The sequence below is a fragment of the Bipolaris sorokiniana genome (assembly GCF_000338995.1).
Source record: "Bipolaris sorokiniana ND90Pr unplaced genomic scaffold COCSAscaffold_12, whole genome shotgun sequence".
Classification (NCBI taxonomy): domain Eukaryota; kingdom Fungi; phylum Ascomycota; class Dothideomycetes; order Pleosporales; family Pleosporaceae; genus Bipolaris; species Bipolaris sorokiniana.
Genome location: NW_006911906.1, coordinates 1,207,154 through 1,230,784, shown reverse-complemented (window position 1 = coordinate 1,230,784; position 23,631 = coordinate 1,207,154). Strand labels below are relative to the sequence as shown.

The 23,631-nt window shown below is 49.4% G+C and overlaps 5 protein-coding genes across 5 annotated transcripts; 4 read left to right on the top strand and 1 right to left on the bottom strand.

Moving 5' to 3' along the window:
* Window positions 1-2,740: 2,740 nt before the first annotated feature.
* On the bottom strand, window positions 2,741-3,207 carry COCSADRAFT_39404 (uncharacterized protein). Its single transcript, XM_007704451.1, has one exon. It carries the CDS (start codon window positions 3,148-3,150, stop codon window positions 2,911-2,913), a length of 240 nt encoding a protein of 79 aa, XP_007702641.1. The 5' UTR covers window positions 3,151-3,207; the 3' UTR covers window positions 2,741-2,910.
* Window positions 3,208-7,072: 3,865 nt separating this feature from the next.
* Window positions 7,073-8,398, top strand: COCSADRAFT_163131 (uncharacterized protein; the record flags this gene model as incomplete). The annotated part of the gene is made up of 2 exons (XM_007704796.1): window positions 7,073-7,657; window positions 7,709-8,398. The coding sequence occupies 2 exons, from the start codon at window positions 7,073-7,075 to the stop codon at window positions 8,396-8,398; spliced, it is 1,275 nt and encodes a 424-aa protein (XP_007702986.1).
* A 1,925-nt stretch (window positions 8,399-10,323) lies between these two features.
* COCSADRAFT_29025 (uncharacterized protein) lies at window positions 10,324-12,152 on the top strand (the record flags this gene model as incomplete). Its single annotated transcript, XM_007704357.1, has 3 exons — window positions 10,324-10,449; window positions 10,577-11,763; window positions 11,816-12,152. The coding sequence occupies 3 exons, from the start codon at window positions 10,324-10,326 to the stop codon at window positions 12,150-12,152; spliced, it is 1,650 nt and encodes a 549-aa protein (XP_007702547.1).
* Window positions 12,153-12,786: 634 nt separating this feature from the next.
* COCSADRAFT_123647 (uncharacterized protein) lies at window positions 12,787-14,140 on the top strand. The gene is made up of 2 exons (XM_007704795.1): window positions 12,787-12,817; window positions 12,871-14,140. The coding sequence occupies exons 1-2, from the start codon at window positions 12,794-12,796 to the stop codon at window positions 13,684-13,686; spliced, it is 840 nt and encodes a 279-aa protein (XP_007702985.1). The 5' UTR covers window positions 12,787-12,793; the 3' UTR covers window positions 13,687-14,140.
* Window positions 14,141-14,354: 214 nt separating this feature from the next.
* COCSADRAFT_96558 (uncharacterized protein) lies at window positions 14,355-17,849 on the top strand (the record flags this gene model as incomplete). Its single annotated transcript, XM_007704794.1, has 5 exons — window positions 14,355-14,391; window positions 14,472-14,546; window positions 14,625-14,840; window positions 14,891-17,659; window positions 17,743-17,849. 5 exons carry the CDS (start codon window positions 14,355-14,357, stop codon window positions 17,847-17,849), a joined length of 3,204 nt encoding a protein of 1,067 aa, XP_007702984.1.
* Window positions 17,850-23,631: the final 5,782 nt, after the last annotated feature.

Below are 23,631 nucleotides of genomic sequence, written 5' to 3'. Positions count from 1 at the left end.
AAGCCTAATTTCCCGCCCGTGAAAAAATTTTCCCCAATGTCTCACAGCTCACCCCCAGGTTGCTGGCTTGTGGCGCACGTTGTTGTTTACCGCTACTTTCGACCTTACTGCACTCTCTTCCAAGGCATATATCCTACTCTATTCCATGGGCCCACTACGGCTGCATATCGCACCAGCGGGGCCACAATGATTCGATAGCAATCCGTCAACAGCAAAGCAAATACTCGCGGCAGCATGGTTTGATCTCCCCGCGCACACTCACTACGGCTTGATAAAGCAAGTTCGCAGCGCAAGTACCTTCCAGCTTGCCTATGACTGGCTGCTGCGGAACGCCTACATCCGTGGGGCGCATGAAGCCAACGCCCGGGTCGCACAATGCCTCGTTTCTCCCGTCAATATGCTCCTTGCAATTTCTCGGCACACAGTTCTCACTGGCATTTTTGCCTGAATTGTATGTCCCTATTGGACCGCATCGGCCCTTATCCCAGTGGCTCATCGGGTTGCCTCCCTACCGAACCCGCACACACAGCATTTTTGCATGTTCAAAATTCACTGGTCCCACTTTGCTATCAGACAACTCACCGTGCGTATTCCTTCGCATCCACCAGCATCATGCGTTGCTATGACTCCTCCTGACCTGCAGGAACTGTTCTACTCCGCCCTCGTATGTCGCCATCGTCATGGACTCGTCTCCAAGTGAAGCTGCCCCTCCGAGTGGAGCTGCTTGCTGTATGCAGCGCAACGCGCGAATAAATCCGTACACTTGTCGTCGTAAAGACCCATCTCTTTAGCACCTCCCAGATACCGGGTGGGCTAGAAGCAACTGCGACACCCATCCATACTAACCATAAGCGCTATGACGCATCGCTCAGGTTTGCGCAGCCCTATCGTCTGCAGACATCACACAGCAACGTCGCACATTCGTTGGACGCCGACGTTAGTCTGCCACGACACTGCAGGCTGAGTGCAGTTGCCGCCTACCTGCGAGCTGTCTAGCTGCATAACGCACCACCCAAAATATCGCCCACGGCCCAACGAATTGCTCGCCCGTTCCGAACGCAATACACTGCTTGCGCAGCTAGGTTTTTTGGTGGTGTGGCGGTGTGGCGGTGCATGTTCTTGGCATGGGCGCTCCGAGTCACATGCTCTCTCACCAGCTATGATTCTATGATCTACCTTGCAGGGATGCCGCCACAAGCGAGACTTCAATAACTTCTTCCCCTGTGGCGAAGCTTCGTCTCAACATCACGGACGAATTGATCCATGCAACACGCAATACGTACGTACTCTTTTCTCCGCCGACGGCCCATGGCAGTCTTGGGCTGACGTCCGATGGCTGCCTTCACTGTGATCCTGGATCCGCTTCGCCCCGCGCGTCGCCTCTATCGATCGGCCTTGTTACCGCCGGTGATTTATTGATACCCGATTTGACCGCTTGGACTGCATAGTTGAAACGCCTACAACTTGAACGACTCAAACAATACAAAAATCCACAGTCAATCACGAGGCAGAATCAGCTGCTTTGTTGAGTCTATAGATGTTGCCTCTAATCACTAGAACTTTTTCTGTAAATGCGCCTGCTCACGAGTCGATAGCCGCCGGTTGGTAAAAAAAACATCTTTTGAGCGGTGAGTCATGCTATAGGGAACAAGCTTGTTCGTTTAGCGAGCACACGAGCAACAGGGCCTCACCCGTCAGCATTACGCATTGACAAGCAGTTTTACATCTTGACAGTTGGGACCTGTATCCGCGTCATAGCTTTTCTTGTCCACCGCTATATTTCCAAGGTGCAAGGTTGAAGCATGCATATTGCACGAGGTTCTGCAAGCCACCAGTACAAAATCAACACCATCCATTCGCTGAACATGTTGTTCCGGCAACGGGAGGACCCTCGGTTACCGCGCTCAAATGCTGATTCTCTGAAAGACGGTGAGCAAAGTCAAGGTCCTCTGCATGTCGTTCGCTACTATCCGAGGCGGCGGTTCCCATTCCCTGTACCTGCTTCCACGCCAGTCAATCATGCCTTTCTTTGCAAGAATTCCCACTTATATCTTCCAATAATTCAGCAAACTTGAATGAAGCGACAGAGATCTCCATGGCCCGCATCGACATAGTACCCGCAGAGATGCGCACAACGGTCTTTCTTCCTTTTGCGGGAATTGAGCAGCACGAAAGCGACTGTGCTCCACGATGCTCGATTATACTTGCTGCCGGGAGCATCTCCCAACATCCGGCCGCCAATAGCAATATGACTTGTGGGGATGGCGACAAGCTGGAAAAGATAAAATGCAATGGTCGGTTACATATGTTTATCGCAAGATTGTATGGTGTAAATGGTGTTGGCGGCACGTGTCAAGCAACTACTAAGATATGAAGCTTGGCTGCCACTAAAAGCAGTCATTGATTACGTTTGGGTGTCCCAACACGCACAACAGGAGCTCATCAGCTCGACCTAAGCCGCCTCACCGATGTTTAGTCTTGGGTCCACCCGGTATAGCAGTGAGGCGATACTCAACACCGCGTGATGTATGTACGGGCTTTCTTAGTCCAATGTGAGTATTCGGCATTTTACGGAACACTGGTGACACCTCGACGAGAACCGGAATTGATGGTCAAACTTTCTGTGGGCTTGCGCCGAGCAAAATTCAAAGTTTTTACTATCAAACAAAGTACCGAACTTGCATAGCAGGCAGCCTTAATTCCCTTCATTCTATTCCCTTTTCCGTCTAGGTAATAAGTACCCCGCACCCGAATCCATCCAGCCTCTTTTTTTTCTTCTTCTTTGCGTTGGGCTATGTTATGCTGCTACTAGATTGCAGGTTTCGGCAGTCGACTTTGTCTATGCATCCAAGTTTTCTTTTTTTGGTTCTTTTTTATTTTCTGCGGTCCGGAAAAAGGCTACGGTACAGATCATTGATAAGATCGACTTTCCAAACTTTGACATACAACTGTAGTGTACACGGGCGCCAAAATTATGCAGGTGATCACGCGATACGAGGTGGAACTCTTGGGTTGGAATCGCGGTAGTGTGGGGAAATCGGCCTTACTTGCCTCGCCTTTTTTTGGTCGAAACGTGTTTATTCTTCGTTCCTCGTGTCGGATCCCGAGATTGTCTGTGCAGTAGAATGTATTCTGGGAGGGTTCATGCATAATATATATATACTGCATTTTGGTAGTTTTACGTTATAGCACATATCTAGATGTCCATCTCTAATATGTGGTTGTGGTAAGATATCTCAAACATATTTCTCGTATTCACAGATCTGCAGAAGTTGGAAGGCCCATCTCAAGTTTCTTGGATTAACCCAGACCAGTCCCCGCTTTTGTGGGTTATAATCCCGCTCTTCATGGCCTCTTGATCTGCAGTTTTGTTGGAGCATCACTGTTAGTTACATATATTATGTGAGGCGCTCACCGCCGTAGTGGCATCATGGCTAAACGCCGACAGCAAAAGCCAGACTAAACACGCACACCGACAACACCCAGGATAGGGTACTATTCATGTCTTTGCGTTGTATAAACGCATTATGCAAAATTTGATAAGGACCAACTGGCTGTGACAACACATGCTTCTTCATCTTGTTGACACCAAGCAGCTAGATTGCCGCTTCATTTATTCTGTAACTTGAACACATGTGCGTCACATTGCGAACTGCCGAACATGAATCCCTCATTTCATGTCGTCGTGCAAGGTATCACTGCTGTCTTCTTGATACCTGGAGAGAAAAAACTCGGTAAAAAAAAAAGGGGTCATCCTTATGCTATAGCCATCTTGAAACACGTGCTTTGTTCCTATAGCATACACTGGCTACCTATCTTTACATTTAATATACCAAGTAACTTATTGTATTTACTAGAAACGAATGAAACGCTTACCTGTGTGACTTCCAAAGAGGCGTTATGGAGGGGAATAGCCTCCTGGTAAGAATGGCTTAGGCGATTTTTTTGATCAGGTCACTGACCTATATAGGGTTGGTAGCAGTGCAGATCATATATATATGCGAGGTGAGTCTATGGGCCATTCTCATCTTGGACTCGTTTGGAACAAAGATAATAGACAGAAACGAGCTTGGTATGTAAGTAGTATTTACCTGCGCGAACAGATATTCATTTAGCTTCAACTATTTCCAGTGCTTTATTCATTTCGCTATTTTGGTAGGCGTAGCGTTGCGAGCAACGATGTATGAAGCAAGTAGACATGATTAAGGGTCTGGAGCTAGTGTGTTGCGTATTTGTTTAGTAGCAGACTGGGTTATGGACCAGTACTGGAATATCTCTCGGTTTGCACACGAATGCATGTACAGGCTGTGACATTGCAGAGTTGGATTTAACTACGATTTCCGTGCCGAAGTGAAATCTTGGGTGATCGAAATGTTGAGTTGAAGTCTAAACGTAGTGGCTTGAATGGGTTTGCTAGTACTAGTATGTTTGTACCCAAGGGGTTTGAAGGAAAGGTAGATGACGAAAAGAGAGAGAAAGATGTGGAATTTGTGGGTGTGGAGGAAGATAAATTTGAGGTGGGGTATTTCAGTACGTTTTTGAGGTTTGGAATGCGTGCTTTCGAGAACCACACACTACTGAAGTAGTTTCAAGGAACAATGTGATTAACTTGGAAGACTGATTAGGTGCACTTGCACTGTGTATCTCCACGTTGCTCAAGCGAGGCAAGGGGACTTTTGAAATAAACGGCTAGTCGTCGACGTCTAAACATCATGCGTAACATGCCTACATCTTCTTCTGCTCATATGTCTTGCTTTATGGAGTGTATTTACTGCTGTCCTTCTCTGAGGTAAAGGTGCTACCGACTATTCAGACCGCCCTACTAAGTTTCCAATACCGGCTTATTCAGGCTTTGATAAATTCACACAGATTGAACACGAATGGGCTAACTATATTAGTACAAAGATCTGCTACTCATACTTGCTATCAAAGATGTTACGTCCACATCAGAAACAAAATTCCATGTTTGGTCGAGAGGATTGTTTATTGCTGGGTAGCATTTGTGAGAGCAGGAAGTGATGTTGGTTGCTCCAGGTTAATGCTTTCTGTATTGATTGGGGAAATTTTAGGAAAAATAGAATTTGAGATAGATACATAGATGCTGTCCTTGTGTCTCTTCTTATTGTAGTGGGCTGGCTTGGTGCATAAGGGGATTGAGGTGATTCTTATACGAGCGGGCTAGATTAGTTTAAAGATAATTGGCATGATTGGCTTAAGACTACGTTTCTGGTAGACTAATTAAGAATTTGTTGAAATCCCCTTGAAGTAGGGTTATATGAGTGGGGTGGGAAGTGATGCTCGATCAGAATGTCAGATTTTGTATGGCCTCACTGCTTTTCATCGAAGAGATTTGGTTGCATAATGTTTAAACCTCTCATTTTCGGCGACAGTTTTGAAAGAAGATTTTTCATCTCATTATTCTTTTCTAGTTTTTGGTTCTAGAGCGTGGGGATATGCCTATTTTCTTAAACAACCTATATTGAGTCCTGTGCAACGGACTCTTCGTGTCACATTACGGTCTTTGTACCCAACAGAGCTTACGTGGAATACTTTTCGCGGATATCAAGAATATTGAGGTGTGCGGCGTAGTATGTATCACACCCTAGCGGTAGAAGGTAAGTATACGGAACTCACCGAAGCTATGAAATGAGTGGCATAGATTGGGAGTTTGAGTACCTTGCGGAGCCGCCCACCTAATTCTGAAAACCTTCCATCGTGGTTTCCGAAGCGGTCAAACATAGTTCCTTTGCGATTTGCTGAATCAATGGTCACATGTGGAGGCTCCATACTGGATATATGCTTGATAGAAAGAAGATGCACCGCTACATAATTGACGGCTCGACATTGCTCTAGACTTCAAGTGGCGTGATTCAGGATAGCAAACATGTAGTCTGAGATATGTAGCATCGGAAATGGGAGCCGAGATGCTTGTCACATGGAAAAGAGACCCAAGTTGTGCTTCTCGGACTCACTTCCACTAAATATGTATCTTTGACAGTTCGAGATGAGGCAATTTTTTGTCACATTTACAGGTCACTCAAACTGGGATAGCGTGGTCGTGGAATTTGGACCATCGGTGTATCAATTCCGTGACACGCAGGCATGTTGCTTCATCGAGGTATAGGAGGGAGAGCATGGTATAGGTAGCCTGGCGGACATGTCCCATTTGGAGGAGTAGGACGAGGTTGATTCACCAGAAGAGCCTTAGCATGATACAAGTTCTTTGATGTACGTCATTTCTGTTCACGAGATAAGATTGCTTTGTCTTCCTTACCAAACTGGTAGTCACTGTGGTACTTTTTGACTCTAGATAGTGAGGTAATAATGCACATCGCCCGCAGACACCTAGATGGACAGCTAGGCATGATTCATGTATAACACTTCAATCATGACACCTGACTCGAGCACGTGCTCGTGTCTGGGGTTGGAATGTCACGCCCCAATGGTGGGGCGATTGTCGTCGCGGTCCGCCAACACCAGGAACTCAGGGTTCATTGTTGGCCACCGTCTTCACATGCGATTGAGTCCACGAGCCTCCCAAGCTGTCCCATTCACCCTAAAATAAGCGTTATAGGATAGTTTCATCGATTCTTCCGGATAGTTTTCTTGTCTGCACACCAAAAAGCTCGCCCGACTGCCAAATGAGCGGCCGGCGGAGGGGAAAGGCCAGCACGTGCTCAAGGTTGAGGTTGAGCATCAACAACACCGGCTGCAACTCGTCCATGTCTGCCGTTGGGCCCACTCGTTCTAGAGAATGCGCTCTTCCAGAGGCCTACAGACGATGATTACGACGCCCACGCTCCCGTTGTGACGCTCTCATTCGAGGTGAGATGACCGGCGCCATCGATTGACCTATCTGGCCAGCCAATCACGAGGGGGCAGGACACCGCGTGGTCGTGCTTGTTCAAGCTGCGACACAAAAGAGCCCACGCGACACCCCCCCGACAGTGATGATGCGCGCCATACATTGTTTTTATCGCCTTGTCCCCCCTCACAGCCACTCTCCGAGCTTCCTATTCCCCTCGATGCATCCTGGAGACGTCCCGTGAGCGAGCGTCTCTCCACTCCAATCATGCCTCGCCCAAACCTCCCACCTACTCCACAACCGTCGACCGACATTACAGGCAAAAATGCCGCCAACGCCCCTCAATTGGAGAGCAGCTTCGACTTACCGCCTGCGGCATTGGGTGGTAGAGGCAGTGTGGCTAGCTCCTCGGGTCCCTCAGAAAATGCCTCAGACTCCTCATACAGGCCGCTGTCTCCATCGTCCCCGGTAGCGACGTCCAAGTCGAGCCATTCGCGCAAGCGTTCCAGCAACGCAGCTCAGCACAGCGTTGTCACCAGGGACGACTATTCTCTTCCTCCTCCGCCTACTCGGTCGCGGAAGATCATCCAGATGAAGCCCAAGGATACTCAAGAGTCACCCAAGGCTTCAGTGCAATCGCAGAATGCAAAGACCACAAGCGCAACTGCCAATGGCGGCAAGAAGAAGCAGGCGAGCAACACCACTGCCGCTGGACGCAAGATTGCACGAAAAACGGCACACAGCTTGATTGAACGAAGGAGACGGTCCAAGATGAATGAAGAATTCGGCGTGTTGAAAGACATGATCCCGGCTTGTAGGGGCCAGGAAATGCACAAGCTTGCTATACTGCAGGTGTGTATTTGTATTCTATAGTACGCGTCCGCATGCGCTAACAGCTCCAAGGCGTCTATTGAGTACATGCGCTATCTAGAGCAATGTGTCTCGGATCTCAAGACTGCAAACTCACGACGCGACTCGCCATCATCTACTACATCTTCACTGCCCCCGCCACCTGTTAGACGAATTCATGACGAGGATGAAGACGACAGGGAGCAGGACGAAGAAATGGAAGATGCTGTGTCACCTACCTACGTGGAGCAGCCCGCTTCCCAGTCCAGGTACTCTTTCGCAAATGCGTCACCTGCAATCTGCCCATCAGACCGAAGTGTATATACCCACTCCACCACAACATCTCCGGCGATCATGCCCCACGATCACAACGGGCACTACTCGGCAAACCCCTCCCCCGCGTTGCGACCATCTGACCCACACCATTACTCGCTTGCCCCATCATCGAGTCACTCCACTGTAACTTCGCCGACTATCCACCCTTCACCTGCGTTTAGTGCTCATACACCAACTGCCACATACTTCAGCAATCCATTTCATACTGGACCTCCTAGTACGGGGCCAGTCGCAGCTCCGGGTTCTTCACACGGATCGGCCCATTTCTCCCTTACATCACCAGCACTCAAGCCGCAAGCCGACCGGGAAGATCAAGAAGCTACCGAAGCCCTGATGATGCTAAACACAGATCGCCGAAGTTGGAGCGGCGCAAGGGGTATGAGTGTGAAAGATCTTCTTAGCGGGTAGCACTCGCTTGCACAAGATCTGCAAGGTTTACCTTGATCTCCTATGTACTGGGTTAATAAAAACGGGCGATGCCAGAATGGTTTAGGGCGGATGACTGATTACTTGTTTAGCGCTGTTGGTATACTCTGTTTTCCAGCTCCTTGGAGCTTTTTTCATCCAAAATATTGTATGTACGTTAGTGTCATTGTTGTCGGATAAATATGGTCGAAGACAATGTTGGTGTGGATGGGCATGTTCCGAGCTGCACGTGGCAAAAAAGTTTAATCAACACATCTGCAACGTTCAAGGCTCCGTGAAGTCATGGGAATCGCCTGGGTCTGGGCAGACATCAAACACTAACAGTGTCGTTAGACGACTGTCATCCTGGAATATTGGTCTTCTAGAACCACAGTAGGTAAGCACTAAACAATTGCCAAGCAGTAGTTGCTGCAGGCAAAACAAGCGACCCGTGGAAAAGACCATCCTCTTTCCCCCATTCATGTGGAGATGCGGTTTCCTGATGTGTCGGACATGCCACAGAACATCGCTGTTGATACTTGACATGTGTGTTGCAACCAGCCTTGAGACGTGTCATGAACAACCCTGAACAAGGGAAGAACCTCGATATTTGACGTGCACTTTAAGTTTTCCCGCTACCTGACATGGACAGCAACCCTTCCAGACAGGAAAAAAAGTCGAAGGGGTAGGTCCGTGCCTAGTCGTTCACGCCAAGTTAGTACTAGTAACGTTTTTCCTAGCTTCACCAGTATCCCCTTTCACATCTTTCCCTTGCTTCTCAATCTTGGAGCCGCACGCTAGAAGTTCACGAATCAGGAAGTTTTCAATAGTTTCCGCCACTTTGCTCGTAATATACATATATATAAAAAGAAAGAGAGTTTGGATACAAGTCTCTACTCCCTTTCCCTTAGTGTCGCTATGGTCACGATACGGGGGAATGGAGCAAAAGACGATGATGATCGGAAGGAGGGAGGCCTGTGTGTTGTGGCTTTTGCGGCAAGGGTAAGAAAGTGTGGCACGGACATGGGCAAGAAAACCCATGTGTTTGGTACACAAACAAGGTCCCCTTAAACTTTGGCTCTGCCACATCCGGAACGGGGCCCCGTAATCGCTGGCTATGTATGGATGGGAAACTGGGAGCGCCACCGCACAACCAGTAAGCGAGCTATTTCTAGATCTATTGACTATGCATGGGTGTTTTTTTCATCCGATGGGGAATATTGGGGTCTGGATCGTAAGTGATGGACGGGACTTTTTTGGACCCTTGCTTAGCCACTTGTAGCGGTGGTGTAGCATGTCACTTGCTGTTCTAGGCCCTAGGGAACCTGTCCTTTTTCATACTAGAGTACGTTTCGTGTGTGTCTTGATGAGACTAATGGGTTGTTGCTCGTGCACGAGTGCCAGCGGGTTACATGGCCGTGTATCCTAGTGGTATCGTGAGCCTTCGCCTCTCTCACTCACGGTCGGAGGGGAGACCCGTTCTTTGTGAACGTGTACGAGATCCTGGCCGTTCGTTTGCTGCATGGATGAATGTGTGAGTCGTGTCGAGATGTTGAACGTGCGTTCATGGGTTCGGTGCGTCCGTGATGACAGCTAGTTGATGCGAATGATCATACTTCGGTGCGTCCGTGATACCAACCTGGTTCTGGTAATACTTCCCATGTTTTCGGTATTTTCTGGGATGCTTTCTGTGAGATGGCATGTTGTATACTGTGTCTTGATGCAGCAGGAAAGGTCACTGCTTGACGGGGGGGTTTAGTTGCCATATAAAATGGTCGTGACACTGAGGATGTACTGCTTTTCTATTCTTCACTGCATTTTTCACTACTTATGATTGTTGTTTCAAAACAATTGTGCCAAGAAGCTTGTTTTTCAAAAGATCTGATACCCAAAACACCGTAGCGAATGCTGTAGTTGTGGCTGTCGAGATGGCTGCTTTACTAGAGGAGAATCGACCACACTCCAGCAGTGGCTCAGATACAGCAGTATCGTCAACGTATAGTTCAGATACGTACATCTCGAACTCGGAGAGGGAAGACGAAGTGACAGAACTGGTATGTGAAGCACCCAAGATCCATCGATTAGTATTTCAGTGCCACCATAACAAAGATTGGATATCGTTCTTCCAATGCGCCTGTAAGCCATCTTTTCAACGCAACATGGAGCTAACAAACACCCCAGGAAGTTCAGAAAATCAATAGTAATACAAGCAAAGACATTGAAAAAGGCCCCTCAAAAGAGGTTGACATTACACAAAACGAAATCTTCATTGAAAAATACCCTCTCTCGGACCTCGACAACGATCTCGTCGGCTGGGACTTCCAAGATGACCCAAAGAACCCTCGAAACTTCCCCACAGCAAAGAAGTGGCTGTTACTAATCCTGGTAACATGCCTAACCACCCTCAGCCCCGTCTCCTCATCTATCCTCGCACCCGCTACACCCTTCATCGACGCGGAATTTGGCAACACATCGCAGATACTAGCCTCCTTGACCGTCAGCGTGTATGTTCTCGGATTCTCAGTCGGCGTCCTCTTCCTCAGCCCACTCTCCGAGCTCTACGGACGCTACTGGGTGCTCAACTGCTCGAGTGTCGCCTGGTGCGGTTTTACTTTAGGATGCGCACTTGCACCAAACCTCGGTAGTCTCATCGCCATGCGGTTTCTCGCTGGCGTAGGTGGGAGTCCCTGTCTTACCATTGGGACGGGTGTCATCGCGGATGTTTTTGTGACTGCGAAGCGCGGACTCGCGGTATCCATTTTATCTCTGGCTATCCTCTTTGGCCCGATTATCGGTCCCATCTGCGGAGGCTTCATTGCCCAGCGCATCGGATGGCGCTGGAACATGTGGATTGTTTTCATTGCGGGATGTGTCTTGACAGGTAGCCTCTTCGCTTTCAGCTCTGAGACATACCACCCAGTCCTCCTACAGCGCAAGACGCTGCGACTCCGGAAAGAGTTGAATCGGCCTGAGCTCCAGAATATTATGACGTACGAAAAGGGCGTGGGAGCTTTGAGTGTCAAGCGCAGTCTTTGCAACAGCATCACGCGTACGGTGCAGATGCTCTTCAAATCGCCGATTGTGCTGTTCTGCTCGCTTTACATATCTTTTGTATTTGGTCTCCTTATGATGCTCTTTACGAGTCTCACTCCCGTCTTCATCAACACGTACGGCTGGTCCCCTGAAATGACAGGTCTCGCCTACCTAGGCATCGGCGTCGGAAATTGCTTTGGTGTCGCATTTGTTGCAAGGACTAGCGATGCAACGATTATTCGGCTCACGAAGAAGAACAAGGGCGTTTACGAGCCGGAAATGCGGTTGCCGACTTGTGTATTCTTTGGTCTTATGATCCCGATATCTTTCTTCTTGTAAGATTCTTTTCGCTCACATCTCAATTCGAATACTGACGGATATACATAGGCATGGCTGGACAGCTCAATACCACGTCCACTGGATCATTCCAATTGCATCACTCGTCCCATTCGGTTTCGGTCTCATGGGCCTCTACGCGCCCCTACAAACCTACATGATTGACTGTTTCCCTCAGTACGCTGCATCGGCTGTGGCCGTCATGTCGGCTCTCCGCTGTCTCGTGGGTGTTTTATTGCCGCTCAGCGGGCCGCTAATGTATGAGAAGTTAGGTTTGGGATGGAGAAATAGCATATTGGGATTTATTGCTGTGGCGTTCATTCCCGTCCCTGCGTTGCTATATCGATATGGCAAGGTGGTACGGGAGAAGTATCCTGTAAAGTTTTGATTTCAAGGAAAGGGATTAATAGTCAATGACTCCAAAATAGACGTTATTCTCCATCTCTTCGATAGTCCTGGCTCTATAGATTAGAGATGAAATCATGCGACTGGAATGCATTGATTGGTATGACAGCAGGATTGAGAGTGCTATGAACGTTTGCCACACGTGTATACATCGTCCTTGCAATCCAAGTTGTGTTCGCTGGACCATTGTTCCATCGATGTATTGTGTAGTATCAACACTGGATTCGACAAGGCGCTCATTAAGGCACTAACCCTTTGCAATTGGTGCTGACAGAAAGGCTCGCTCTTCCCGAGGGGTTGAACTCAAACCCGCACTTTGTGTGATACCTCCGCTCCTGCAAATCGATGCTCATTTCATGCCTGCCGTAATATTCGATTCACTGAATTCAAATTAGAACAGCAATCTCATTCTGATATTCAGCTAAAGTGACATTTAGCTCGTGAGCAGGGATCATGCAAGAGTCATCAGAGTATGCAATAAATAGATGTCATTCGGACACGGTGAAATGTCATCATGGACAGTGCGCTCCTATGTTGCGGAGCGGACCACCGATCCTGGTCCGTGCACCGAAACTCAAGCTCCGATGACTTTGTGATGTTGCAGTCTCCACTCGACACTTCATCATGGCTGAATATTGGAAATCAACAGTGAGCATAACAAAAACATCTTACTTGTATATCGGCGACTAACAATCTTCTAGCCGAAATACTGGTGCAAGTTCTGTTCCACCTATGTAAAAGACACGAAGTTTGAACGCGCGCAGCACGAAGCGACCGGCCGCCACCAAGGCAACATCCAGCGCAGTCTCAAGGGACTACATCGCGAGCAGGAAAATGAGAAGCGCAACCAAGCGCGCGCACAGGCTGAGGTCGCACGCTTGAATGGTTTGGTATCTTCTTCATCGGGCCCCTCGGTCGCGACTGGTGTAGGCGGCAAACCCACGTTCGAGAAGCGACCGGAGAAGAAGGCAACGTTAGACGATAGGAAAAGACAATGGGAGGAACTGGCGGCTATGGGTGTTGCGATACCTACAGTCGCTTGTGGTGACCTGGCGATGGCGGGAGAGTGGAAGACAGTATCGGAGGAAGTGGTTGGAGAGGTGACTGAGGACGGTGAATTTAAGGTGACAGCTTTAAACAAGGGCGTACGGAAGAGACAGCTTGATGAGGACGAAGAAGAGCAAAAGGCCGCTGGAGAGCTGATCACCAAGAAAAAGGGCTGGGGAAACACTTTCAAGAACTTTCCAGGCAGCAAGGGAGGCGATGACGATATTGAGAGTTTGTTTGGAAAGAAGGAGAATCCAGCTGTGGAAGCACAGCCTGAGGTGAAGAAGGAAGAGCCAGATGATGGTGTGAAGGCAGAGGTGGAGGATGAAGCTGACACGAAAACACTAAAGGACATACCTACCGCAGAAGAGGCCGCAGCCAAAGCTGCTGAAGTGGTAGTCAAGAAGGAGGAGGGGAATGCGACGGCAGCACCAGCTATCGTCTTCAAGAAGAGGAAGAAGGCAAAATGAAGGCCTTCACCATCAACTTGTAGTGCAGACTGATGGGTCAAAGTTGGGCCCCCTACTGTAGCTGGCATAAGCCCTGTACGTTGCACGCTCAGTCTCTCTAAGAGCGCCTGATGATCATGATATAAGAGGGGCGCGCTCCACAGGGATACAGACGGGAAGTACTGGCTTCTCATACGCTAGGGGAAATGTGGGTGACGAGACCATAGATATGGTAAGATGATTGGGTTGAGCCGTAAGAGAAAGCGTTCGGGGGTGGTGTCGCTTGCTTGGCATCAAGACAAGAATGCACGATGGCCAATAAGACGATTGGAGAACGAGAGCGTACATGTCGCGCTCAACTGAGGAACGTCTGCCTATGAGACCTTGAGATAGGTATGGTAGTCATGGTATTACATAGTTTGTACAATAACCAACGCTAGTACAAATATGATGGCATACTATTGCAACTTTCCCGCCGCTCGTTTAGTTTAACACCCGCTTTTCGATCGACGCATGCACCTAAACCTTAAACCCCTGCCCAAACGTCTGCCAAGTAGCGTCGACTGCGAGTTCGCGTCGCCAACGCTAGACAACTGTCGCGGTCCACCACCACGCCCTCACTGTCCGCATCCTATCTTTTCATGGTCGCGTAGGAGCATGCTCGAGCAGTCCGCAATCTTGACGCGACCATGCATCTCATCAAGCCACAGTGGTTGACACATCCCGGTGGGTCCACCTCTGCCCATGCTCTCTGTTGTGCACTTCGCATTCTGCTCTCATCTTGCTGACATTGACTCTCGTTCCAGGCGAACAGAAGGACTTTGAAGTATACAGCTGCCACGTCTCCCCCGATGGGTCGCGCCTGGCTACCGCTGCCGGAGGTTCGTTCATCCATCCCCCGGCCTCACCCTACGCGATGCGCTGCCCCCCAACACACAGCTAACACACACATCACGTAGATGGATATGTACGCGTGTGGTCTACCGAAGCCATCCTCAAATCCAACGACCCCACATATACCAAGCCCAAGCAGCTCGCGGCCGTAAGCCATCATTCAGGCACCATCCATGCCGTCCGCTTCTCATCCAACGGCAAATACTTGGCATCCGGCGCAGACGACAAGATAGTATGTGTCTATGCGCTTGATAAGAATGCGCCCACACACGCGGCATTCGGTGGGTACACATGGCAGACAGGAGAGGAGCAATTGCTGATGGACTCGTAGGATCAAACGAACCCCCGCCCGTCGAGAACTGGCGCGTCATCCGCCGCCTCATAGGGCATGACAACGACGTGCAGGATCTGGGCTGGTCATTCGATTCCTCGATATTAGTCTCCGTGGGGCTGGACTCCAAGGTGGTTGTCTGGTCAGGCCATTCGTTCGAGAAGCTCAAGACGCTATCCAACCATCAAAGTCACGTCAAGGGCATAACATTCGACCCAGCTAACAAGTACTTTGCGACTGCAAGCGACGACCGAACTATCAAAGTCTACCGATTCAACTCCCCACCGCCCAATGCGTCTCAGCAAGATCAGGTCAACAACTTTGTCTTGGACCACACAATTACCGCGCCCTTCCAAACCTCCCCTCTTACCACATACTTTCGCCGTTGCTCATGGTCGCCAGACGGCGCCCATATCGCTGCTGCGAACGCTACAAACGGACCGGTCAGCTCAGTCGCCATTCTTTCGCGTGGATCATGGGATGGAGACATTAGTCTTGTCGGTCATGAGGGGCCTGTCGAGGTCACTTCGTTCTCCCCACGATTGTTCTACAGGGATCCGCCACGCCCAGAAAAAGATGGAACTATTACACAACCGACTGTGACCATTGTCGCATGCGCCGGCCAGGATAAATGCCTGAGCGTGTGGAATACGAGCTTTCCCAGGCCATTCATGATTTCGCAGGAGCTGGCAGGAAAGTCGATATCTGATTTGGCATGGTCACCAGACGGAGAGACACTATACGCAACCAGTCTAGACGGCAGCGTCATGACACTCGTATTTGAGACGGGCGAACTTGGATATCCTGCCACGCTTGCAGAGAATGAGAAGACGCTTGCCAAGTTTGGTGCTGGCAGAAGAGTTGGTATCATCGAGGGTACAGATGCACTACTACTAGAAGAGAGCAGCAAGAGCGGGGAATTGAAGGGTGTTCAGGGTAGGATGGGTGCTTTGATGGGTGATGGCGGCGCAGTCCAACCTCCTACAATCACAAACGGAACAAATGGCACTACCCCCTCAACGACGACGACGACAACGACGACGACGACGACGACCCAGACCAACGGATCCTCCTCCGCCGCCGCTGCCCCAGCACAGCCGCCAGCCCCCGTTGAGCCCCCTCCGGACCAGAGAATGGAAAAGCTAAAGCAACGAGTGACAGTCACAAAAGATGGAAAGAAGCGAATAGCGCCAATGTTAATGTCATCTTCGTCAGGCGTAGGAGAATCTTCTTTGCCAAAGACACAGCTCCTCTCCGCAACAACAACATCCGGTGGCAGAAGTGATAATCCGCACAACATCCTTGATCTATCAAAGCCGTATGATGGGTTCCCAAAAGGTGGCCTCGCCACTTTGCTTGTTGGAAACAAGAGGAAATTTGCTGAGATTGAAGGAGATGAAGACAAGCAAGTTGAACGGAGATTGGCTGCTTCTGTGAAACCCGGAGGGGCTGCGATAGTACTCAACAGTGAGAATGGCCTCATTCCGCCTGCTGCTGCGCCGCCAAAGAACAACGAGTCGCATGATCCGCCCAAAGTTCTTAGGCCAGCCATTGTCAACCCATCGCTCAGTTTGGCCCAGGTGCGATTGGCGGTGCCAAAAGTCAGGAGCGTCATCGTGCGAACTATGGATGGCAGTGAGCCACCGCAGAGTGGTGTCGATGCCAATACGGGCAAAGCAGATATACCAGACACTGTCATATTGGAAGCACGCAATGCCAGCGGTCCATCACGGACTGGACGACCGCAAGACCATGATCCAACAAGATTGACTTGTACCAGCAAAGGACAGTCGCTTTGGCAGGACTTTTTGCCAAAAGCTGTGTTGTTGGTAACTGGCAACACAAACTTTTTTGCCGCAGCATGCGAGGATGGTTCAGTGTACGCATGGACACCAGCAGGCCGGCGGACGCTCAATGCCATGATTCTCGAGGCTCAACCCGTCATCATGGATTGTCGAGGCTGGTGGCTAATGTGTATAACGGCAGTCGGCATGTGCTACATCTGGAACTTGAAGAGCATGTCTTCGCCGCACCCACCTGTTTCACTGGCCCCTATCCTCGACATAGCAGCGTATGCTCAGGGACCACACCTTACTCGATCACCTGGTATTGTATTTGCACGCCTGAATTCAGCTGGCCGGATAACAGTGGCCATGTCCAATGGTGAAGGATACGCATATAATCCCGATATGTACATTTGGCAGCGCTTGTCAGAGCCGTGGTGGGGCGTTACCAGCCAGTACTGGAATTCTACGGACTCTTCAGTTGGCAACATCCGCTCGTCGCAAGACAAGGCCGTAGTGAAAGAAAAGGAAGACCAAGTTTCTCCGGAGAACATCTCAGCAGGTATCATACCTGCTCTTGAGCGCAACACGACAAACCAGTCCCTCCTGCAAGGCCGAGCCTTCCACCTCCAGCGACTGATCAAGATACTGGTCTCTGCAGAAGGCTACGAGACGTTTGAGAGCAGTGCCAGTGTAGCACATCTTGAGAACCGTGTCGCTGCAGCCCGTACCTTGGGCGCAAAGGAAGAGTACAAGATCTACTTTACCATGTATGTCAAGCGACTTGGCGCCGAAGGCCTCAAGGGCAAGATTGAAGAGCTGCTGCGAGGTCTGATGGGCAATCTTATTACCGCTGGCGACGAGGATGGCGATGATAACAACAACGACGAAGAACAACAAGGCGCCAACGAAGCGTCTAAAGAGCCCTCTGAAATTTGTGGCTGGAAGAAAGAGGACTTGTTGAAGGAAGCTGTTTTGATCCTTGGTGAGTTTTCCTTCGTTGCGATCCTGTTTCTGGATATACGTCAGATACAAAAACGCGCCCAACTGCTAACACTCATGGTCCAGGTAAACACCGCGATCTACAGCGCATTACCGTACCGTACGCGCGTCTCCTTGACATTGTAACCGAGGGCCAGCGCCAGGACGATCAACCTATGATTACGGATATGTAGTATATACCCTCTCCCTATTGTTCCTTTTTTGGGGTTGTTTCCAAACACTCTTTGTGTCTATCTCTCTCTTACCATCCAACTGTCCATCCTTTCACCATTTCCTTTCACTTTCTACTTTGTATTAGACACAGAAGCAGATCAAAAGCCCTAGCTTGGTAGCTGGCCTTGGATATTGTTTTGAGTCTCGGTCTCTAGAATACATGCAGAGACAGGACACAACATGTCCTTGGTAATAGGAAAGTGGGTGGTTGGGCGTACTTTGGATTTGTTTGTGGGCTTGGGTGGTTTTATTGTGCGCAATAACCTTTTGCTCCTGAGGCGATTTGCTTTCTTTATTGTGCTAGATTTTTTCGAGCCCGAAGTGTACGTGTGTAATTGTAAATTATCTTGCCCCCGACTGAATCGAGGCGGAGGAGATGAGCGTGGAGGTGGTTTTTGCTTTTTTGAGTAAAGAAAAAGGAAAGATGGCTTGTAGTGTAGGTTGTGAGTAGGTGTGTGGGGATGAGGGCATCACGCACAGATTTGAAGATGTGGATAGGACTTAGCAGAGTGGATACAGCAATAGCATCTAAATCCGTGTTAACTGAGATTTGCATCAAGTTTTGAATGGGACAGGTGAGTTGATAATCGTATCATCACTTGTAGTTACACCATCTCGTAAAATCATGATAGGTCTTAAGATAGAAATTCGTCTCCACGAATTATATTCCCACCGAAGCTACTAATACTTATTTTAGTAAACTAATTATAATCAAAAAGGAAGACTATTCTAGAGATGCATTCTAGCCCTAGTATTGCAAACGTATTCTAAGTTATGTACACTCTCATGCACTTGCAGCTTCCGGTTTTTGTAAGCAGGCGACTTTTAATCCCATGCTAAGCCTCTCTCATTTGATGGTAACCTTACATAAATAGTGCTAGCTCTTATCAGCATTGCTATGGCTCAATCTTCTCCTTAATACCCAGGCCAATTAAACTGAGATATATATAGGATCTAAGCCTCTTCTGAGCAAGCGTATACTGGGAGAATTGATGTCTTGTGCGAGATAACAATTGAACCGCGTTTATACAGTGGGAGCTGCAAGTGTGTAAGAGTGTAGATGACCTTTTGCTGAGCATAACGAAATAGGTTGGTTTGGTAGGAAGGGTGTTCACGGGCCGTTATATCAGCATCTCCGGCAGGACTAATAAAACCCTACCGATGCTCAGCCGCGAGCTGCATGGCGCGCTTATAGGACCTAGTTGTCCGCAACACATGACCGAGCGGCATTCTTAGCGCGAACTTTCTCAGATAGGCCAATAATCTTCGTGAAGTCATCACTGCCTCTTAAGGGCGTCCCTAGTAGCAGAACTTAAATCATCGACTATACGGTCGTTAAACGGCATATGCAGGCGCGGTAGTTGACGAACTGTATCAAGGCAGTGGCGACTCGATGGATGCGCTGAACGTTGCAGCTCAGCCGCACGCCCACCGCGATATACAGCTTCATCACCCATCTACTACAGAACAACCGATCCTTTGATATCGACGCACAAAACTCTTCACCGAGTGACAACGCGATCCAACACTGTATTGTAAACCTGGCATCTGGACGACGGTGTGGAGAAATGTCCGGAGATCCACGGCTCCACCAGCAAAGCATCAGCCATGTCTCTGGGCAACAGGGCTCCCGAGTGTATGTAGGGACTTTTAGCAACTGCCATTTGGGCAATAATGATGCATCCCAAAGTAACTCCCCCGAGCCCTTGCCATATCTCTCAATCTTGAAAATGTGCAACTAATGCCATCGCCCAACAGAAGCGTCAGAAAAAGCGGCCGTCGCGTGTCGCAACGCCCTCTTCCTCACCGATCCCCACGTCGACCGCGAGAGCGTCATCAGCGCGAAAGGCAAGAGAGTCGCCGGCACCTGCGAGTGGATTACACAAGATGCAAAATACTCTGCTTGGCTGAACAGCAATGACAACCACGACACCCGTCTGCTGTGGATCTTAGGCGGGCCCGGTAAAGGCAAGACAATGATGTCTATATTCCTGACTGAGGAACTGGAGAAGCACATAGCACGCGTAGACAATGCAGGACTAGCGTTCTTCTTCTGCAGTGCTCAGGACGAGAAGCGTAACACAGCTATAGCTGTGCTGCGCGGACTAGTATACCAGATTATCGCTAAGCGTCCGCAGCTAGTCAGGCACGTGCTTCCGTACTTCGAGACACCTGAGAGGACGCAACAGACGCTGGGGTCCTTAGAGACACTGTGGATTATCTTTAGCGAGCTCATCGCAGACGTTGAGCTCGGCACAATGTTCTGCGTGCTTGATGGGCTCGACGAGTGCGAGGACAGCACGCTGAGAGGACTACTGCCCAGACTCGTTGGCCTGCTTGCTGGTGGAACACCATCGTTGACGAGTGGTGTGTTCAAGCTAGCGATCGTCAGTCGAGACCTGCTTGGTCTGCAAGATTGTCCAAGAGTAAGATTAGACCCTGACAACGACGAGAAAGTGGTCCGCGACATTAAGCTGTTCGTGTCGGCCCGAGTCACTGGGCTGTCTAGGATCCAAGGGTTTAACGAGGACTTTCGAACATTAGTACAGACAACCCTTCTCCAACGCGCTGAGGGTACGTTTCTGTGGGTAGGGTTCGCGATGCACGAGCTATCGCAGAAGCAGACGTGTAGTGAGATCTTAGAGGCGCTTGAAGATCTGCCTCCCAGCCTCCCAGCGATATACAGCCGCATGCTGCTTCGCATCTCAGCGCGGCAGAGAGAGAGGAGCCAGGCGATCTTACGGTGGGTAACTATGGCCGCTCGCCCTCTGCAGCTGCGAGAGCTAGCGGCGGCAGTAGGCATCCAGGCTATGCCTCCAATAACTATAGAGCAAGTAGCACGTGATGCCGTTGCTTTATGCGGACCTCTCCTAAGGGTACAAGAAAACGAGGTTAGTCTTATTCATCAATCAGTGCGAGACTACCTGTTGCGCAAAGAAGAAGACAGCGATGCAATTCTAGAAGCGTATCGAATTCGGCCGCAAAACATGCATCTAGAGATACTACAGTTGAGTCTTAGTTGTATTGCACAGAGCGGCTTCCAGCAGAGAGTTGTTGACTTCAAAAGTATATCATCCTCTCAAGAGTCTCCGCTGTTGCAATACGCAGCGGTTTACTGGCCTGAACATGCGAGGGGCTGCGCAATACTAAACACTAGTTTCCTTTGTTCCCTCAAGCACTTCCTTGGAACTAAACATGATGTGCGAAGGCATTGGTGGGCAGCATATAGATCGAACAACGATATATGGCTTCCTAAGGTGTTGCCACTATTACACATGTTATGCTATCTAGGCTTTGAACCGTTAGTACAAGCGGAAGTTGGTTGGGATAGTTGGAGGCCGAGGTTCTTAAAGCGCATAGATATGAGAGATAGTAAGAGGAACACAGCGCTGAAGATAGCAGTTTCGGAAGGGAACAAGGCGGTGGTGCGGCTACTAGTAGAGAAAGGAGCGGACATCAACGCGAAGGACGATAATGGGAACACTGTACTGCACTGTGCAGTTCAAAAGGGTAGTAAGGCGGTAGTGCGGCTACTAGTAGAGAAAGGAGCGGACGTTAATGTGAAGGACAACGATGGGGAGACTGCGCTGCACTATGCAGTTTGGAGAGGTGATGAGGCGGTAGTGCAGCTACTAGTAGAGAAAGGAGCGGACATCAACGCGAAGGAAGATAATGGGAACACTGTACTGCACTATGCAGTTCAAAAAGGTAGTAAGGCGGTAGTGCAGCTACTAATAGAGAAAGGAGCGGACGTCAACGCGAAGGACGATGATGGGAAGACTGCGCTACAATATGCAGTTCGGAGAGGTGATGAGGCGGTAGTGCGGCTACTAGTAGAGAAAGGAGCGGACGTTAATGTGAAGGGCAACGATGGGGAGATAGTACTATAGTATAATACTCTCTAGTTATATCACGGTATAGCGTAGTGTAATTTTCTATCAAGTTCGCATGCGAACGTCTTAGTTATCTTTGCTATTATTATTACTACTGTGCTCTATACACTCTGTATAATGTCGAGATAACTGTTAGTAAGTTTTTTTACATCCCAAGGCTGTTAGTGCCATTTAGGTAGGTGTTATTCCTAAAAAGGTCAAAGCTAGGTTAAGCGATGCAACGGCCCTAGTAGACTCGGTGTTGTATGTAACATGCAGACCGGAAGCCGATTATGCAAGCGGGTGTATCTTGCTGAAATAGAGGAGAAGCGTGCCATAATACCATATAAGGGCTCTAAATTGGACAACAGGCTACATGAAGAAGCGAGCCAAAGAAGATAGATGGGCTAAGGAGACCAAGACGTAGTATAAGAAGTGTAAAGTTAGACTAGCGTTAGTAGCCCTTTCGGCTCGGCCGCCGGGCGTAAATAAATTGTGTGTGTGTATCTTGCTGCGCACTCTGCGCCACATTCGCACTTTGTTTGTGCTGCGCTATCTATTATATCCTCCCCCTCTGTTCAAACACATTGACACAGCGATACATAGCTTTCCAAGCGCAACTCGTCCATAACCTGTAGCTACGCTCGCAAGCTAACCGAGATAAGACTCCAAGGCGAGAGAGATCACACTTGTACTGTATCCCTCAATGACGTCCCAGCATTCCACTCGCAGGATTCGAGCTGACAGAGCTGACGAAGTCCAGGCCGTTTTCAGCATGAGCTTTTTTTCGACTTTTCACCTGGGACAGGCACGCAGGCGGCCGAGTGGAGGGGTTCGAGTAAGATATGGATATACTGAGTCGCTGCTAGTGTCTTCACTGAATTGACGTTGTGCTCCTGGCTACTTTGAAAACGAAAGAAGGGTTCTGGCTTCATGATTGGTGGGGCTCTAGGAGCGCTGTTTGAATCGATGGGTCTGGCTACCGAGACAGACGCCGCGGCGGCGGCTTGGGAGAGGATAATGGTGGATGTGGCGGTACACATAATAGGTCTCTCTGGAGTTGTCTCGATATTGGTGAAGGGGACGCTGGCTGGTCCCGCTTCACACTTCTTTTCCCGTGTGAACCGTCGAAACCTGCTATAGAGTCCGCTAGAGTTCCCCTGTCAGGAATTTTGACTCGTGGGGCGCAGTGAGGGGCTACACCCTCGCACTCCCAGACCAAGCTCTGTTCAGTGCGCGAAAACGCGTACACCATAGATATGGCCTCACACCTGGACGGGTTTTGGGTGTCGTCCAATAGATGCCCCATGGAAAGTGCGCATTCCTTAATGGCTCGAGCCAACGGGCCATAACGCAATGAAGTAGGCCAGCTTAGTATGAGAGTGGAAGCAATAGTGAGCAAATTCACTACTGCTGTCGTCAAACCTTTGTCACAAACATGAGTGAAGTAGCGGAGACAGATCTCATATAATCTTCTGTTCCATAGCATATGCTCGCGCTGTGCCATAAGGGGTGGATAAACACTTCTCTCGAATACCACGAGATGGTTTAACCACTTCTCTTCTGGGAGTGTTGATATGGCCAACTCGAGAAGGTTCTTGTGGTTGAGATACTCGGCCATAGCTATGGCTGCTCCATGGGCTTCTGCGTCTGATCCTGCCCTTGCGGGAACTGGGCAGTATCTTGACGCTTGTACAGGGAGAACCAGCTGCAAATATCTCTCTAGAGAACCGCGCACGAGCAAGTCAGCCTCTTGTTGAGAGAAAGATAATGGCCCAGAAGCTCCTGCATCGTGAAGGAAATCTTTCACGGTACGATGCAGTAGCTGTATCGTGAATCGTGGGCTGACCTCGGTGTTTTCGCTGAAACT

Bases quoted from the DNA above. Each gene is read 5' to 3' on its own strand.
- COCSADRAFT_39404 (XM_007704451.1), bottom strand. From the start codon at position 3,150: ATGCATGAACCCTCCCAGAATACATTCTACTGCACAGACAATCTCGGG.
- COCSADRAFT_123647 (XM_007704795.1), top strand. From the start codon at position 12,794: ATGGCTGAATATTGGAAATCAACA. The intron at 12,818-12,870 runs GTGAGCATAACA...ACAATCTTCTAG, and splicing joins CTGAATATTGGAAATCAACA to CCGAAATACTGGTGCAAGTT.